General features: G+C 40.3%; 1 protein-coding gene across 42 annotated transcripts in view; it reads right to left on the bottom strand.

Annotated features, from left to right (window-relative positions):
- tcf7l2 (transcription factor 7 like 2) overlaps positions 1-19,738 on the bottom strand; it is a 191,809-nt gene that overhangs the window by 112,982 nt on the left and 59,089 nt on the right. For 38 of the 42 annotated variants that reach the window (XR_012096141.1, XM_073027733.1, XM_073027735.1 and 35 more), the window contains exon 4: positions 2,763-2,864. The exons of the other annotated variants lie outside the window; for them this stretch is intronic. Coding sequence is in view for 37 of the 38 variants with exons in the window: in XM_073027733.1 (XP_072883834.1) it covers positions 2,763-2,864 (102 nt within the window). In the remaining variant the exon portion in view is untranslated. The remainder of the gene's footprint in view (positions 1-2,762; positions 2,865-19,738) is intronic. 42 annotated transcript variants of the gene reach the window in all.

Here is a 19,738-nt window from a genome sequence, read left to right as displayed (position 1 = left end):
TCCCAGCAACACCCAAAGGAAGCAGCTCTTGTCTATCACTGGACAACAACTTTTTTCCAAATGTGTTGCTTCCTCGGGTTTTTATTTCTTTATGATAGCCCACTTGAAGGTGAAAACTAATATAATTTCAGACTACTTGTATCACGTAGGAATTTAAACAAAGAAGAAATTAAAATTTATTGAATTGCATAACAGTGCTGACGCTCGGCAATAGTTGTTGTTGATTTTTGTTCGTACTCAGTGTCTGAGGCTTCTCACTTAAGTGTCCAACAATAATCAGCCACCATGGATGGATTCCGGTTGCCTTCATACCATATCTTCATGACTGCAATGTCCTGGTGAAACTTTTCACCATGCCCATCACTGACAGCACAGAGATTTGCAGGGAAAAATCTAAAATGGGAATGCAGAAAATGAATCTTTAGTGACATTTTGCACTTTGTTGTTTTGTATGCTTGAAGCATGTTGTCAACCAGCTGCACACAGCTTGATGTTCTGTAGTTGCCAAGAAAAATTTCAACAACATCCTTGAATGCCTTTCATGCGATTTTCTCCAGTCCCATTAGAAGTTCTTCAACTGGCCGTCATTAATGACCTGTGTGATTTGTGGACCAACAAAAATATGCTTTCCTTAATCTTGGTATCAATTATTGTGACTTGAATTAAGAATTGAAATAACAGGTTAGGTGATTTTAAAACAAAATGCTGTGTGATGGAGAAGCTTCATGGCGATTTTCAGGATCAGCAGTCCAAAATCCATTAAGATACACCCAAAAGTATTCAGGAAGCAGCATTTTTATTGTCCATTGGATTCATTAGTTTCAGGATCATACACCATCATCAAGGTTAAATTCAAAGTTCAAAGTAAATCTATTATCAAAGTATATAAATGTCACCATATACAACCCCGAGATTATTATTCCCCCCATTGTCCTATGAATTCTAGTGTTCAGATTCCATCAGAACAATTTCTGTTAGTGCTAGCACAATGATCAGAGTGAAACAGGAAGTTTGTATGTCCTCTCCATGGAATGCAAGGGTTTCTTCCAGGTATTCAGGATGCTGCCTGATCTGCTCAGTTCTGCCAGTATTTTGTGCACTTTGCTGTGGATTTCCAGCATCTGCAGAAGTTCTTGTTTTTCATTTTCTTGTGGGTATTCACAGTAAATACAAAGAAACAATAGAATCAGTGAAAGACTACAGCCAACAAGATGGACAAACAACCCATCTGCAAAAGACAAAAAACTGTGCAAATACAGAAAGGAATAATAATAATAATAAACAAGCAATAAATATCCAGATGAAGGGTCCTTAAAAGTGAGTCCACAGTTCGTGGAAACTGTTCAGTGATGGGGTGAGTGAAGTTATCCCCTCTGGTTCAAGAGGCTGATGGGTGAGGGGTAATTACTGTTCCTGAGCCTGTCGGTTTGGGTCCTGAGGCTCCTGTACCTCCTTCCTGATGGCAGCAGTGAGAAGAGAGCATGGCCTGGATGGTGCAGTCCTTGATTATGGAAGCTGCTTTCCTGCATCAACGCTCCATACAGATGTGGTAAATGGTGGAGAGAGCTTTACCCGTGACGTACTGAGGTGTATCCATTACTTTTTGTAGACTTTTCCATTCAGGGGCACTAGTGTTTCCATACCAGTCCACGATGCAGCCAGTCAATATACTCTCTACCGCACATCTGTAGAAGTTTGTTAAGGTTTCAGATGACATGCCGAATCTTTGCAGGCTTTTAAGCAGAGGCACTGATGTGTTTTCTCTGTAATGTCACTTACGCGCGGACCCTGGGCTCTGAAATGATAACACCAAAGAATTTAAAGCCACTGACCATCTCCACCTCTGATCCTCCGATGAGAACTGGCTGATAGACCTCTGGTTTCTTCCTCCTATAGTCAATAATCAGCTCCTTGGTCTTGCTGACACTGAGTGAGAGATTATGCACAGTGCTGTTACAATAGCACTTGCTGTTGTCATACAAAACAGCACACAGAGATCAAATGAACTCGGTGGCATGAATTTTGCCTTTTCAGAAGCTGATGGCTACTAGTTCAAAAAAATACCTGGCATTCACCAACAATGATGTCTTTGAAGGCACTTAGCAGCCTTTCACACTTGCAGAGAACAAACGAGGAAATAGAAAACACAATTTTAAATAACTAACCATTTTTCAAAAGTCAAGATATATTCAGAGATTACAGTAAATTGTTACAAATAAGGTATCAAAAGATACATCTTAAAAGGCAGTGAACTCAAAAATGTTCAGCAGAGAGAATTCTACATACACAAAATTAGTTTTTAGGGCCAGAGGAGCTGTTGAACTTGCACACGTTTAGAAATGTAAATACACTTCAAGGGGCAAGACAATATTTTAAAGGATCCTGTTACAACAAAAATCTAATTTTAAATCCCATTGATAGATGTCTGCCTGATCATTGATTTTTTTTTGGAGAAAGCTGCAAAACAATACCCTTTGCAGAGGAGCAGGAGACACCAACTGCATCCACGGTTGTCCCCTTGTTAATCAATTAATCCTCCAAAAATTACAGTCATTTAAACAGAATAATGGTGAAGACAGACCTGAAAAGCAAGGCCACAAGTGTATCACTGAATCCTTGTGCAAAACCCAAGGTATACTTTAACAGTAATAGACCCACTTTACATCTCTTCAACATCACTTTAAATTCTACTTCGTTAAATAATCAATTCAGTTCCAGATGATCCCACTGAAGCAAAGAAAATGGATCTAGCCACTACTTACAACAATGTGAGCTGGAGATGGGGACCTAGCATCCTTCAGTCCTTGCCTACCCTGTAGGCTCCCTGCCTGTACATCAATCAAAGGCCATTTCATCTGCAGGTACTGGAGATGGGAAACAGAATAAAGGAAAATGATTAAAATAAAATAGAACAAAAATCTATAAATACAAATGAACACAAAACTTAAAATGAAAAAATATAATGATGATTTGTCATAAACAAAACGTTTGCCATGATGGAGAATAATGTCCTTAGTATAGATCTATATAATCAATTTTACCTTGGGCTCATTTGGACACTAAACATTTTCAGAATACATTCACAGTGCAACAAAATTGATTTAGCTTGTGAATTTACATCTGCTTTCAAATTAGCGCCATACTCTGTCTTTAATTGTCACATTTTGCCAAACAAGAGTGGAACAATTTCCTTCACTCCCAACAATTCCACCCCATTAGCACGTATTTATAATACGTTGACTTGGCTAAATCATTTCTATGAAAGAGAATTACACATTAGGAATAAACTGGGAAATAACAGCAAAAATAAAAATTTACTGAATTATATGTGCTGGGTTGGAATAAGGATGGAGAATTTGATAACCTGTTAAAAAGACTCGATGAGCTGAAGAGATGATTGAAATTCCAGCCATCTGCATCTGAAGCCACGACAAGCTGTTTCTTACAAATACATAATTAAACTCCATCACAATTTTATCATCAATACTCTGAAGAATAATGCCATATACCAGCACAGTACTATCAGATAATCCTTCCAGTGGATTTCGGAACTCTCTTGCACTATTTATTTTTCGTAACCTATAGTGAATTTGTTGTGTCTTCTACTGCACTGGTGCCACAAAGCAAGAGACAAATCTGATTCTGATTCTCTTTGCAATATTCTAACATTCATGTTCAAAGTTGTACGTAAAGATAACGAGTGGAACATTGTGCTTATGTTATAAGTGCTTACATTTGCCCCTTAGAAACTCGCACGATAACAGAAGAATAATTCCATGCATCCTGTTTTTCCCAAGCATTTACTGGTCGACAATAATCAAAATCGCAGGTATCCAACAGAAAAATTTGACTTTCTTAATATTGCCTCTGGTTATTCAAAACACACACACACACTCGCTCTCGATCAATGAAAGATCTCCAAATCATACAATCCTGACAAGGAACAATGATTTAATCAGCATCACTGTAGTTAAGTAGGTGTTCCAGTAGTAGGCTCATGGAAGAAACACAAATATGCCGTATTGAAACAACATTGTACAAAGGAAATACATTCCTCAGCTACTGTGGCTATTCGTAAAGGGGGCTCACCACAGATCTCAATGAAAACAGGCCTTCAAAAGACTTTAACAAGCTTTGCAGCATCTCCTGTATTCCAATTTGAAGTTCAATCTGGAACCACTTGCAGGAAATCTGTGCCATCCAGAAAGAGTGAAGACACAAAGCAAGCCAAGAAGACTATCAAAGTGAAGAGTTCTTGAAGACAACGATCCAAGCGCACTCAATAATTGCTTTCTGCGCAAAGTTCATTGAAGACTCGTGCACTAAGTTGGCATTAAGGCAAAAAGTGGCAAAAAGGTAAAAGTAGGTAAAATGTAAATCTGAAATAATTTTCAAATCAATGGCAATTTTAAAATGGAATGGAGAAACCGGCTCTCCAAGTTTTTAAAATGAGCTTAAAAGCCAGTACAGTATGTGATTATGGCCAAATGGGCCATGAAAAATCAGGAGCATCCAAGTCATTTTTCAAAAACACTTTTTAGAACAAGTGTGGATAAAAAGTTGAAGGTCATATAAAATTTCCAGCAAGCTCTAAGTTTAAATGCTCTGGTGCAGATACAGGGTTGTTTCTGTGCTGTACTATTACTATAGGGATTTCAACTGCAAAAAAATAACAATAACACTATGGAAAAAGCATATTTTTGCCTGTAACCATACAAATACAGAAAAGGTGTTTGCTCTATGGAAGTAACAAAATGAGTTGAGCTTCATCATACTTAAATTAGTCAAATTTCAAATCAGTCCCTCAACTGATCTTCCTTTGGCGAAGGGCACATTTCTTTCGAAAAATGCACATATTGGGCCGCTCAATGCAAATCAAACATCACTCTTTGAACTATGATTTCATTTACAAGGTGGTGTTCTTAAACTGTTGATAAAAGAAACTTCACATTGTTGCTGTTGTCTGATAACAATGAGTAACATAACAGTATCAAAAACAGAATCAAGTTACAATAGCAAATCTGTTTAAAATATAAACAGTTGCAATTGAGTTGCAATCGAGTTGCAATCCTTAAAAAGTTCACTATAAATACTCACACACAAGTGCATACATAGACATAATTTTAGCAACTGATTGTGTAGCCTTTTACAATCTCTGCTGATATGCTTAAAGAGGAAGTCATATCAGAATCAGCTTTCTTAAAAAATAGCAAAGATTTCAGATAAAATTGTAATGTTGTAGCGATGTACCACGCTGTTGGGCACGTGGCCTGGTAATCTGACCGACGGACGCCACGCTCTCCCTCTTGGCTTTCCACAGCACGTCTGCCCGGGCCACCACCTTCCGGGGGTCGCTGAAATCTGCGTCGGCCAGCAGCAGGTGTATGTCCTCGGGCAGTTGCTCCAGGAACGCTTGCTCGAACATGAGGCAGGGCTTGTGTCCGTCAGCCAGGGCCAGCATCTCGTTCATCAATGCTGACGGCAGCCTGTCTCCCAAACCGTCCAGGTGAAGCAGGCAGGCATCCCGCTCATGCCGTGAGAGGCCAAAGGTCCCAATGAGCAGCACTTTGAATGTTTCATATTTGCCTTCGTCTGGGGGCGACTGTATGAAATCCGCAACCTGGGCGGCCATCTCCTGGTCAAGGGAGCTCACCACGTGGTAGTAACGCGTGGAATCAGAGGATATCTGCCGAATCTGGAACTGGGCTTCTGCTTGGCTAAACCACACGCGTGGTCGCAGCGTCCAGAAAGTCGGCAGTTTTAGCGAAACTGCGTGAACAGATGAAGAGTCGATTATCTTTGGTCTAAATCCCGTTTGGACCGTCGGGGTAACCAATGTAGCGATGTACTACATACAGAGCTAGAGACGACACGCAGTCAGTAAGTCGTTTCGAGACTATTTTATTCAAACTTCGCGGCGCTGGCATTTAATCCCTAGCGCCCGCCCTCTCTGGGCGGAAATTACATCAGAGGTGCATTACCAAAGTCTCACCCCGCACGCTGGCTATTTGTGAGCCGGTTGCCTGCGCAGAAAGTGGGTCACCACAATGTCTTTTTATTGTGTTACAGTCAATACTTGGAGTTTGGTGAATATCTTAGTGAAGTGCTTTAGATAGATAGATAGATAGATAGATACTTTATTCATCCCCATGGGGAAATTCAACTTTTTTTTCCAATGTCCCATACACTTGTTGTAGCAAAACTAATTACATACAATACTTAACTCAGTAAAAAATATGATATGCATCTAAATCACTATCTCAAAAAGCATTAATAATAGCTTTTAAAAAGTTCTTAAGTCCTGGCGGTAGAATTGTAAAGCCTAATGGCATTGGGGAGTATTGACCTCTTCATCCTGTCTGAGGAGCATTGCATTGATAGTAACCTGTCGCTGAAACTGCTTCTCTGTCTCTGGATGGTGCTATGTAGAGGATGTTCAGAGTTATCCATAATTGACCGTAGCCTACTCAGCGCCCTTCGCTCAGCTACCGATGTTAAACCCTCCAGTACTTTGCCCACGACAGAGCCCGCCTTCCTTACCAGCTTATTAAGACGTGAGGCGTCCCTCTTCTTAATGCTTCCTCCCCAACACGCCACCACAAAGAAGAGGGCGCTCTCCACAACTGACCTATAGAACATCTTCAGCATCTCACTACAGACATTGAATGACGCCAACCTTCTTAGGAAGTACAGTCGACTCTGTGCCTTCCTGCACAAGGCATCTGTGTTGGCAGTCCAGTCTAGCTTCTCGTCTAACTGTACTCCCAGATACTTGTAGGTCTTAACCTGCTCCACACATTCTCCATTAATGATCACTGGCTCCATATGAGGCCTAGATCTCCTAAAGTCCACCACCATCTCCTTGGTCTTGGTGATATTGAGACATGAGAGCTACAAGTCGAACAAAGAGGAATGGACAAACCCATCGATACCTTGGCCTCGAATAATCCAAGTTCCATTATCCTTCCCACAATACAATGGGGTTTTCCCATTTCTACACTTGCTACACGGAGATTTAGAGGTACATTAATACAGAAGCAGCCAATAGGAAGGAGGAAGGAGACAAAGGATAGAAAATTACCTCGGTAGTGTTAGCAGAAATTTAAACAAAATTATCATGGGCGCTAGCCTCTGCAGCAAGTGGTGCCTCAGAAAGGTGGGATTCATCATTAAGAACCCTCATCGCCCAGGGCATGCCCTCTTCCCATGGCTACCATCAGGAAGGAGGCACAGGAGCCTGGAGACAACACTCGAGGATTCAGGAACACCTTTTTCTCTTCTGCATCAGATTTCTGATTTGACATTGAACCCATGAACACTAACTTACTACTTTTATTTCTTTTTGTATACTTAATTAACTATATAAAATTAACTACTGTAAATTACAGTAATTACATACTACTGTAATTTACAGTTTTTATTAGATATTGCAATGTACCGCTACTGCATAACAACAAATTTCACAATATATACCAATCTTATTAAACCTGTTTCAGTATCTGGATTCCCATACAACTCAGCCAATAATTTGGTGGTTAGTAAGATTTGGGAAACAAATTGTTCCTTTAAGAACAATATGATTGCCTATTATTTTATCTTCACACAAACTGCCAATATTTGCTATTTTGTTCTCCTCTCAAAGTTTACTACGCAGCCTGACTCTGACCACAGACCTCAAGGACAAAAAGGACAATCCCAACACTGCAGATATTCTGTGCAGATTCATTTCCATTAAGATCACCGACGAACAATTTTGTTTTTAAAATTGAGCACAACAATCCTGATTATCTGCCTCTCTTGGCATTTTTCAAAGTAGAGCTGCTGCCTCACACCCCCAGTGACTCACGTTCAATCCCTAACTCTGACACGGAGGTGTGTCAATTTTGTATGCTCCTCTTGTGACCACATGGGGTGCCACGTTTTCTCCTCAAAGATGTGTTGGTTGTTAAGTTAATTGGTACAGTAAATTACCCCGTGTGTCAGTGGGTGATAGGAGAATTAGAACAGAGTTGGGCACGTGAGACAGAATCTGCTCCAGAAAAACAAATGGGGGAAGTGGGATTTGCTGTGAATTGGCTCAGACCTGATGCCTGAATAGCCTCTCTTTCTGAAAGGAAAATACAAGAAAGCTAGTTTATCCCATTACTTCTTGAATAGAGGCTAAACCAGGTTTCTTTCAGAACTTCTCTAATTTAGATATAATTTTATATGTGATTATACTGCATTTGTCCATGAAGTCTCTTTGCAATTTTGCTTTCAGTACTCTGAATATTATCAGTCTTTGCCATCTTGTATCCAACATTGCCTTTTAACGCTTCAATGTAATTCTCTATTCTCCAGTTAATAGATGCAAGGCCTTTACATCAATAAAAAAATTTCCAGAATTAAAATCTGAATGCAATACCATTCATCACAATGCAACATTATTCCACTGGGATACTCCGTACACAAAGGGAGTGTTATCATTTACTTCAATCATTCATCTTTAACTTCTCAAATTAAAACATCACAGTGTAAAAAGCATCAATTACCACTAACAAAACATTCTAAAGGGAGATGCCTAAATTTAAGGAGAATTCATGTTTTCCTTAACCTACCAAACAGTATGTCTTTGGACCATGGGGTAAACTAAAGAACCCTGGATAAACCCGCGTGTTCACAGGGATAACATACAAACTCCTTACGGGCAGAGGCAGGAATCGAACCTAGGTCACCTGTACTATAAAGCACTGTGCTAACCACTACGCTACTGCGCTAAAATCTTGGGAGGCTCACACATACAGATACTTAAAAATTTTAACCCACGGATTGAAGACTCATCTCTCAAAGGACACAGGGCATTCCCTACAATCCTTTAAATCAGGGGTTCTCAACATTTTTTTATGCCATGGGCCCTAACCATTAACTGAGAACTCCATGAAGCCCAATTGGGAAGCACTGATCTAAATCTACATGGATGCCCTGTGTTTATTCATACCAAGGTAACAATACACAGGAGCTGTGAAACCTGTCACATCTTTACCCTGAACACACCCCCCCCCCCCAATTGTTGGGACACCTCCCTTCTGCCATCAGATTTCTGAACAGACAATGAACCCATGAACACTAGCTCACTATTTTTTGCTCTTTTTGCACTACCCATTTATTTTTCTTATATTTTTATTATAATTTATAGCATATTTTATACATTGCAACATACTGTTGCCGCAAAACAACAAATTTCAGGACGTAATAATAAACCTGATTCTGATCCTATCCCATGGCATTCTATTACAAGTATCAATACAGACCAAACCAACTGACGTGATTGATTTGCTGTCCAAGTGTATTGCTGGTATGCACCCATATAAACTGGCCTTGGATTCCATGAACAGTTTCCCTGTTAACTGGACCACTCTTAAATCTACACATTTGTTCTCTGCCAAGAAACACTTGCTCATCTCCATCATTATTATTCATAAATACTTCAGATATTATCTCTACAGCGCCTTAATGGATACCCATCAGTGTCTCTTGTTGAGTTCATTACTGAGGGATAGTGCAGAGCACACCAGGATACGCCATTGAACTTCACTGATAACGCTGCCTGTACCGTTTGTGAACTCCTCCCGCGTACGAGAGGCATCAGAACGCCACCAATCGCCACAACAGCTCTCATCGCCACAACAGCTCTCATCACCACGGAAGCTCCAAATGCTGCAAAACTCATGCTTTCAGAAGAATGTTAAGCAGCATAAGAAATTACAATCTACAAATGAATTCTAACTACATATTAAATGTAACTCCTAATTTGCAACAAACGCAGTTTGGCCGAGTATAACATCTGTGTTAAAAAGCAGCCAAAGTGTGCAACTTTCAAGGCTCCCATTTAAGACCACTTACTATTTTTCTCTGGAACAGAAGTCACCGTCAGTAAAACTATGAACAACGTCAACAAGAGTACCTGGGCACAATATAGGAAGTACAATGGGCTGGAGTTCATGTATTTTCAGCTTCTAATCTTTTTCTTGGGTTCATTTTCCCCCCCGTTTTGTTGATGTTTGTGAAGAGTAAGAATTTCATGTTGTGCACTGTATATATTCTGATATTAAAGGGAACCGCTGAACCATTTTCTTTCAAAGCAGCTTACATCACACTAACATTGGACTTATGGGCCTTCTATCCCCACAGTCTGCACCATCCCCTCCAATTATGCTACAGCCCGGCCTAAAATACCATAATTGAGAATAATGGTGCAGTTTTGTCAGACAGAAGTAAACTTGTGCATGGCTGTTTTCCTTCTGCATTTAACATCCAAAACACCACCACACCCAACGATGCAGTTCAGATCATCCCAGCCGTTCATCTAAAGCAGGGGTTCCCAACCTGGGGTCCACAAACCTCTCAGGTAATTGTAGGGATCCATAGCATAAAAAAGGTTGGGAACTCTTCATCTAAAGCCCATGCACAAATTGGCACTTTGCACAAATCAGAAATCAACATGTAAAATGTAAATTAATCAACGCTAAGAAATATTTACTGTGCATTGTTGTTGCCATGAGCCAATGCTTCCTTCCTCCAAGAGGACCACAACCTTGTCATAGGGTTACATACCTCAATGACCCAGAGAGCTACTTTGGCTGGAGTCAGGACCCTGTGCTTTGGCTCTTGGTAGGGTCAACCATGCCAAGAAGGTCAAAGCGTACAGGCCAGACTAATAGTGATCCACCAGTCTTTCAGGAGTTCAGCTCAGGGCTAACAACACTGACTGGTCAAAAATACAATTGTTATGGAAACAGCAATGAAGAATCCTTCTAAACAGACTGAGATGGAGGACATTCATCACTGCCCTAAATGCCAGCGGCATAACGGGCAGTAAGTGAGAGCTAAGGCTTCTGTATATTGAACACAAAGAGAGACAGTAAAGCAGGACTTCTTCGTGGTCTACTGGCCATTTAGTAAAATAAATTTTGATGAGAAGCTTTAATTTTAACAACATTCATCCAAGTTATACTGCAGCTGTCAAGCTGTAAATGCATAAAAGATTTCTTTGTTGGAGTGTATTTTTTTTAAATTACACATCTAGGTCCATTTAACAACTGCGAATTGCAGGATTTTCCAGCCACTTATCAAATGAATTTGTGCAGAGGGAAGATATACCCTCAACGTGACACAGATCTGATTTACAATTTTGCATTTCAACCAAATTGTTTAAAAGTAAAACAAAAGCACTGAAGAGAAAGACTTGCAACAGAATTGAACATCCAATTAACATCTCGCAAGTTTCAAACCTGCTGCTCTGCTCTTTTTTTGGGGGGGGGGGGGGGAAAGAGTTTAACTTTATTACCAGTGCAACTTCTATTTCCCTGAGTCTTTACCTGAATCACATAATGTTTTATGTGTCTGCATTTGAGTGCTGCTGGTCTGCACAACATGTAATTTTCAATTATGTTAAGGCATAACAAGATCATTTCTTGTAGTGCCTTGTGAGTGCGAGGAAATGAGACTCAGCCCTACTGCAGAGAGAGAAAACCAGAACCAGATGGGCACAAGCAGTCCTACAGAGTTACATAGTAGTAACCACCCCACAAACAATTCACTCACACAATGGAAACAGACGCCAGATAATTGCTGAGGCCCCATGCTTTCTACACATTGCACACTGCGTTAAATTCTAGACGAGGCAAGTTGAGGAGGAAGCACAGGTCAAGAGGTTTAATGATGAATTGCCAAAAGCAGAAATATTTCTGCACGATTTAAAACTAGGTTTCTTAATAGTGCAGGTAGAAAAAACACTGGAATACAAGTCATCCATTATTCCCTTAATACTCTCCCCAATAAACTTAATAATGGATAGCAATATACAAAAATAATTTTCAAAACTACAAATCTAAAGTCCAGAATCAATAGAATAAAGTATTACATCTATAATGATATTTTTTAATAAAGTGAAAAAACATTTAGTCCAATTTTTGATTTCTTTTGGGTTTAGAATGAAACTAAATTATCCAGCATCCATTTAATCAGTGTCCTTAAACACAAGTCTGCTGGCATCCAGGTCTTAGAACAAACAGCGAGATTCAAGCTGAGCTCTAGTTATTGATGGAATTTCACCATCTTCTAGTCAAACTCTTTTCAAATTGATCTCAGCATTCACCATCAAAACTTGCATCCTCGTTCCAGACTACCTAGTGATCAGAAAGCAGCAACAAGGAGAAAGAATTAATTCCCATTCTAAGTAAAATGTGATGATCTTCAAAATCTCAGTATTACTTGGTAGAGAGTGTGTGTGTGTGCGTGTGCATGTGGGAGAGAACCAGGCAGAGTTTCACATGCAGAATTATTTCTTTAAAAAAACAGTAAGGGTTGCAGAAAATTGAAGTAGGTAAACATTTCAAGGAAACTTCAGCTATTCTTTTCAAAACTTAGCTTTCTCATTAAGAATGGCATCAACATCCAAGTGCCTATCACTGGAGATCAACACACCAAAGGTGAATGATTCTAACTAAATTAAAGAGAAGAACCAACAACACTCACTGGATTGAGAATATTCTTGACAATTTTTAACAAGTTAGTAAGAACATGTATGAACGAGGGAAGGTAAACCCAAATTAGAATTTAAAAGGGCAACTATGGATCATTTCTTTCCAATCACCCTTCGCTACAGATACAAGTGTTTTCATTCCAGGATTTGCAACTTTCTGATTCTAACAGAATGGAAAACCCGTTGGGTAAACTTTTCCAATCCTTAACCAAGCACCATGAAGCCAATAATTAATAATATTTACTGAAAATACCAGACGGCCACTTAAACCACTTCTTTTATCTCTAATCAACAGTAAGAGAAGGCCTATTTTAATAGACATATGAATAACTATCTGTCAGAATGCACATGCACCTGCATGTATACTAACTCAGACTGTAACACTGTAAGATGTGATCACAGTTGATTTTCTATGCCGCTCACTGATCCAATGGGCTTGTCTTTTAATGCTTCCTTTTGTACATTATAATTAAATCTAGACAATTAATGCTTCTTCTACATCAGAAGCACAGTGATACATTCATACTCTCTTTATATTATATCCACATTATGACTTACTGTCCCTTTATATTAGATCCATACTGGCACTTAATACCTTCTTTATACGACCTCCATACCAGTGTGTCACTCTTTGTGCAATGCTCCTTCCAACTGAAATGCTTCTCTCATCTTCAGCTCTGAAATCTGCATCATAGGCACTCTAGCAATTTGTGTAGTTTCAACAGCAACAGACAGGGAGAGCAAAGCATCTTCATGTCGGCCCATGGCCTTCTCTTCTGCCACAATGAGGCCACTCCACTCTCAGGGTGGAGGAGCAACACCTGAGATTTCATCTAGGTAGCCTCCAACCTGATGACATGAACATCGACATCTCCTTCTGGTAATTTTTCCTCTCCTCTTCTATTCCCCCACCTCTTACTTCTTCTCACCTGCATATCACCTCCCACTGGTATCCCTCCTCCTGTGGTCCATTCTCCTCGCCTATCAGATTTCTTTTTCTCCAGCCCTTTAACTTTCCCACCTATCACCTCCCAGCTTCTTACTTTATTCCCCCTCTCCCAACCAGCTGGCTTCACCCATCACAAGTTTATAACATTGAGAGGAAAAGACAAAGATAGGGTCGAAATATCTGATACTAAAGGACGTGCATTTAAGGAGAAAGGGAGCAAGTTCAAAAGAGATGCATTTCTTTTACTACAGGGTGCCTGGAATGGGATGCCAGGAGCGGTAGTAGAAAAAATATGATAGATGCTCTTAAATAGGCACAAGAATCTGTAGGGAATGGAGGGATGTGGACATTGCGTCGACAAAGGGATTCGTTTAGTTTGGCAATTATGAGCTTAATTACACATCTTGGGCCTAAGGGCCTATTCCTCAACCATACCATTACTCCCAGGCAACAACGTGAATGTGACCAGTGGCATTGTGGGACATCGCGCCTACCTTCAGAGATTTGGCTTCCTGTGAAAAGGGTTAACATAGACAAAAAAAAAACTAGAAACTTTACATGACAGAAAATAAATGTTAAATGGACTTGATACTCCAGCTGGAGTGGAAGCCCATTCCAAGGAAAGATTGAGAAGAGAGCTCAAGTGTTTTGTAAATGCTTTCCAGAAAATAGTCCAACCTAAATGTTGCTAGTGACTCATGTTTGTCTGACAACATCCAGTATCAATGCCTCCGAGGCACAGGCATCAGGTTTTTAAAGAGGCAATTCTATAAAGTTAATGGGATATCAATTTAGGAAGCCTGTTCACTGGGTTTATAATGGCACTATTGAGCAATAGAATATCTGATGGACATAAAATGATAGATAGATTATCACTACTGAAACAATTGCAAGCAATTGATTACATATTTTCAACTGCACTTCAAAATGTTACTGTTGCTCTGAAAAGAAAACAAGCTCTTTAGGTTTGCCTTCTAACCAGGCTGATGTTATTTTCCTCCTCTGCAAATGCTTGGGATTATTCTTGAAATGTTTCTGCAGAACAGGTTTCAATTTCAGTCTGTTTACAGGGATAAACACTGAACTTACAACATAATGCTTATGTTAACTAATTACGGAGTTTAACTACTCAAGTCTACACGCACACAGGCATGACTCAATAAACCCTTCAGTAATGGAAAGCTTTGGGAACCACAAGTCCAAACCTAACCACTTACCCAAACATGCTATACCTGCCATGACATTTCGTACTGCCTGGGTGTTGTTGTGCTAACTATTCCCGAAAGAAATTATCCAGTGTTCGTTGAATAAATCACTACAAGTTCATTTCTTCACAGAATACGTCCCAGCAGTATTTGTTCATGGATATATTCTTTCTGTGGACTAGTGTAGAGTTTAGCATTCCCCTTGAAGCTTTCCCACCCACTCCAAAGATTCTGTCCTCCAATTCAATATTCTGCATTAGTAAAGATGGCAAACTAAGATGCACATTACTCACCAGATCCTTCAAATATCTAGTTATAACATCACCATTTCAATCCCCTGTATAACTACATTACCATTCCCACATGCACGATTCAATTCTTGGCTGATCCACAAAGGTTTCTTCTGTGCCATTCCTACCACTATCAATTGTTCAAAACTTTAAATTAATCTCCCTTAAATACTTCTCATGATCTAGCCTTCACAATCCTCTGCAAAGAGTTCTACCTGCTGAAATGTTTCTGGGATACGTCCCAGGCAAGGCACCAGTCTAATCTTGCAACAAACAATCACTGGGTCATATTCTCACCAGCAAACTTACTCATAAAACTATTCCCCGGAGGGCCCGAGGAATCGCATTAAGTATCAGAATCAGATTTAATATCACCAGCATATGTTGTGACATTTGTTGTCTTTACGGCAGCAGTACAATGCAACACATAATAGAAAATAAATATTAAACATATATTTATATATACACACACACACACACACACACACACACACACACACACTTATTTAAATAAGTAGTGCAAAAATAGAAATAAAGTAGTGAAGTAGTGTTCAGGGGCTCAATGTCCATTCAAAAATAATCCAATGGCAGAGGGGAAGAAGCTGTTCCTGAATCGTTGAGTGTGTGCTTTCAGGCTTCTGACCTCCTTCCTGATGGGCACTGCCTTTTTGAGGCATCACTCCTTGAAGATTTCCTGGATACTACAGAGGCTGGTGCTCATAATGGAGCTGACTAAGTTTACAACTCTCTGCAGCTTACTTCGATCCTGTACAATAGCCCCTCCATACCTGACGGTGACCAGTACATCAGCAGGAATTTGCGAGTGTCTTTGGAGCCATGCCAAATCTCCTCAAACTCCTAGTAAAATATAACTACTGTCTTGCCTTATTTGTAGCTGCATCAATATGCTGGGTCCAGGTTAGATCCTCGGAGATACTGACAACCAGGAACTTCAATCTGCCAACCAATTTCAGACATTGAATCCATGAAAACTACCTCACTTCAATCATTCAATTAAGAGTTAAAATGATACTGACCTGCTCTTAAAGAAATATTTTGGCCATGGAGCTCAATGAGAAGCATAAATGAGTGAGGATTTTTCTTTCCCAACTTTGCCCCATAACATATTTCAGCTGCAATTTCAGGATAAGCATATTCTACACAGGATCTTACACACCAATTGGATCATTTATTTGTTTTTAAATTCCCCAGTTGGTGCCAAGATTTCCAAATTGTTGCAAAAACAGGGCCAAATCATTGCCAGCTTATGTTGGACTGGGATCCACTGGGAACGAATGGAGACAGTCCAACTTACTTGACCCAGGACCTTTAACAACAATCATTCTATTTGAGTTTCAGCCCAAGTGGGAAGCAAACATATAATTTTTTTAAAAACAGAGAAAAATTCATCTGATAAACTCTACAGAGAAGTGAAAAAGCAAGTAGTTACAAGTTGGAACAGAGAGGTATAAATAGGTATAATACAAATAAAATGCCAAAACAAGCAAGATATGACACAAATAAGCTGATTGTCACATTTTCAATGAAAAATGCACAATGCTTCAGCCTCTGTTTACCTACTGTAGGCACAATTTAATCACAAGTTTTTAACATCGCTCAACAAATAAGAGTATGCATGATTTATGTTAGCACCCACTACGCAGTGTGTTCACTCAGGCGCTGGGAACTGGCTTTAAGGAATCTAAATCCTCAAACCTACTAGTATTAATTGGGCGCTAACTAATATTAATGGGTGGCACAGTAGCATAGTGATTAGCACAACACTTTATGGTACAGACGACTTGGGTTCAATTCCCACTGCTGCCTGTAAGGAGTCTGTACATTCTCCCCGTGACCGTGTGGGTTTCCTCCGGGAGCTCTGGTTTCCTCCCACAGTCCAAAGATGACACAGACAGACAGACATACTTTATTGATTTCGAGGGAAATTGGGTTGCACCCATCGATAGGTTAATTGGTCATTGTAAATTGTCCTGTGATGAGGCTAGGATTAAATCAAGGGATTGCTGGGCAGCAAAGCTCAGGGCCTATTCCGCGAGGGAGAGAAGTAGATAATTCATCGTGTTATCTACACATTGTGAATGATAGTATGTTAGTTTAATGGTGACGCAAGAAGCTGCAGATGTTGGAAATCTAGATTAACATACAGAGAACACTGGAGGAACGTGGTGGATCAGGCAGCGCATACGCAGGGGAAATGAACAGTCGAAGTTTCAGGCTAGGACCCTTCGTAAGGAATCATTTGCCTCCACAGATTGGGTTGATTAGTTTAATGGCTACAGCTTTCATTTCTATGTGTCTACATTAACTAATGAGCTTAGCATTTCCCATAATGAATGAAGTATGGAGCATAATGACCACGAATGGAAGCACACCAGTTCTGCACCAGAGGTGCGACCCTAATCTTTGCCACTGCCCAGCTCCTCCCACTCATTTGCCTCTCTAACAAACAGTCTGAATGGATCACTTCTTTGTTTCAACACATCTGGTAGCAAGTGGGTGGAAAGAGGGTAGAAGTTTAAATTACACCAGCAGCACTGCAATATGTAACTCGTCGCCCTAAAAAACATCCTGGAAAGGAGAAAGTAATGAAGGACAAAGGAAGGTGCACATGCCTGGTTTAGTTTTGTGCGCAAATTCAGCGTACACACACATTGTTCTGCAGAACTATAAACTAAAATGTGCAACTTGGCATGACCCTGCATCTCACCCTAGTTCAAATTAAATAACAAATCCAGCATCATTCCAAACTGAACAGGACAAGGGGAATAAACACTGCAGTATTTCATAGATAATAATGTTTTTGTTTAGCTTTAATGATGGAAATTTCCCTAAGGTCACATTCAATGGTTACTAACTGCTTTTCCTAGAATTATTCTTGCTTTGAATCACTTGTGCGAGTGATAGTGAAATATAAAGCAGTACGGAGTTTCAATTGTAGTTACTAACTTTTGCCCCTGAATAGGAAGGCTGTTCCTTTTAAGACTCTTCTCGACAAACACAAAAGCACCAACAAACTGGCTCAATGCAGCACCGAGGGAATCCTGTAGGACTATTTTTTGGTGTCACACCAATCCCATTTACTCCCTCAGTTGGGTGCAGAAGGCACCCAATGGTATGACTACTCTGTAGAGGGACAATGTTGCTTTGCAGGTTGCATTGGCGGTGCGGAAGGCAAATGCACTGCTTGTATTCACTAGAATATAAAAGCAAGGACGTAATGTTGAGGCGTTATAAAGCACTGGTGAGGCCTTGGAGTACTGTTGGGCCCTTATCTCTGAAAGGATGTGCAGACATTGGAGGGGGTTCAAAAGAGGTTCGTGAAAAGGATTCCAGGATCGAAAGGCTTATTATATGAGAAGCGACTGATGTACGTGGGACTGTGCTCACTGGAATTCAGAAGAATGGGGGGGGGGGGGGGGGTGGTCTTACTAAAACCTATCGAATGGTGAAAGGCCTTGATAGAGCAGATATGGAAGGGATGTTTCCTATGGTGGGGCAGTCTAAGACCAGAGGGCACAGCCTCAGAATAGAGGGACATCCATTTAGAACAGAAATGAAGAGGAATTTCTTTAATCAGAAAGTGGTGTATCTGTGGAATTCGTTGCCATAAGCAGCTGTGCAGGCCAAGTCATTGAATATATTTAAGCCAGAGAGATTGATAGATTCTTTGATTAGTCAGGGCATGAAGGGATACAGGGAGAAAACGGGAGATTGGGGCTAAGAGGAAAATCGACTAAGACTTGATGGGTCAAATGGCCTAATTCTGCTCCTGTATGTTATGGTCTCACCCCAGTCAATATCTATTCCTCAACACCCGAATACGGGTAACTGAGCTTCCATCACTTGCCTTTGTACAATTCTGGCTGATACAATCCCATGCTGCTGTAGGAACAAGACTCAAGACTGCTGGGCTGTTTGAAACATCCTTAGGCTTGTTTGTTGGGTGGCTCACCGAGCCTGGAGGTTAGATCACAAACGTCTCGTCACCAGTCGAGGTGACATCATCAGTGCGCAGTCGACTGCCGTTTCTGCTGAGTGCTCGCATTTAAATTGGTCTAACTCGTTATTCTGATTGGTTGGCAGGTTTAACTTGTCTCGGCTGGGTCCTGGCCAATCGGGTAGCTGAGTGATCTATATCCCTGGTTATTGGTTGTGTGAGCATTGCTCATTCAGGTATTCTGTTGGCCAGGACCCAGCCGTGACTAGCGGCCAGCATGACAGCCAACCAATCAGAACGAGTCGGACCAATAGAAACACGAGCACTCGGCAGAAACAACACTCAAAATTGCATACTGATGATGTCACCTCGACTGGTGAAGAAACGTTTGCAACCTAACGTCCAGGCTCGGCAAACACTCCTACCAGCAGCCAACCTGAGCTACCAACCTTCGCCTTCATTTCACACGTCTTCATGGTGTTAAATGCTTTACACAATTGCAAGCATTTCCTTTAAATACAAATCTCAAATCATTTGGATCATTTATTTGCTTTAATATAATCTAACAATGAAGTCATAAATCAGAACATTCCAAACTGCAGGCAAAAGAATCATTCTTTTTCAAACTTGCTGCTGGCAATGTAACACGAATATTTTGTGTATGAAGTTACAGCTCAAATTCCACATGGCATTTGGGAGTAACTTTTCAGAACATAGTAACAACAGGATGCTTCCAGGAAATAGATAATCAACTCTCAAATGTTTGAAAGTTCAAAGTTCAAAGTAAACTTATTATCAAAAGTACAGATACTT

The sequence above is a fragment of the Hemitrygon akajei genome, chromosome 23 (assembly GCF_048418815.1).
Source record: "Hemitrygon akajei chromosome 23, sHemAka1.3, whole genome shotgun sequence".
NCBI classification, from domain to species: Eukaryota; Metazoa; Chordata; class Chondrichthyes; order Myliobatiformes; family Dasyatidae; genus Hemitrygon; species Hemitrygon akajei.
The sequence above is the reverse complement of the archived record's forward strand: the minus strand, read 5'-3'. Positions and strand labels throughout refer to the sequence as shown.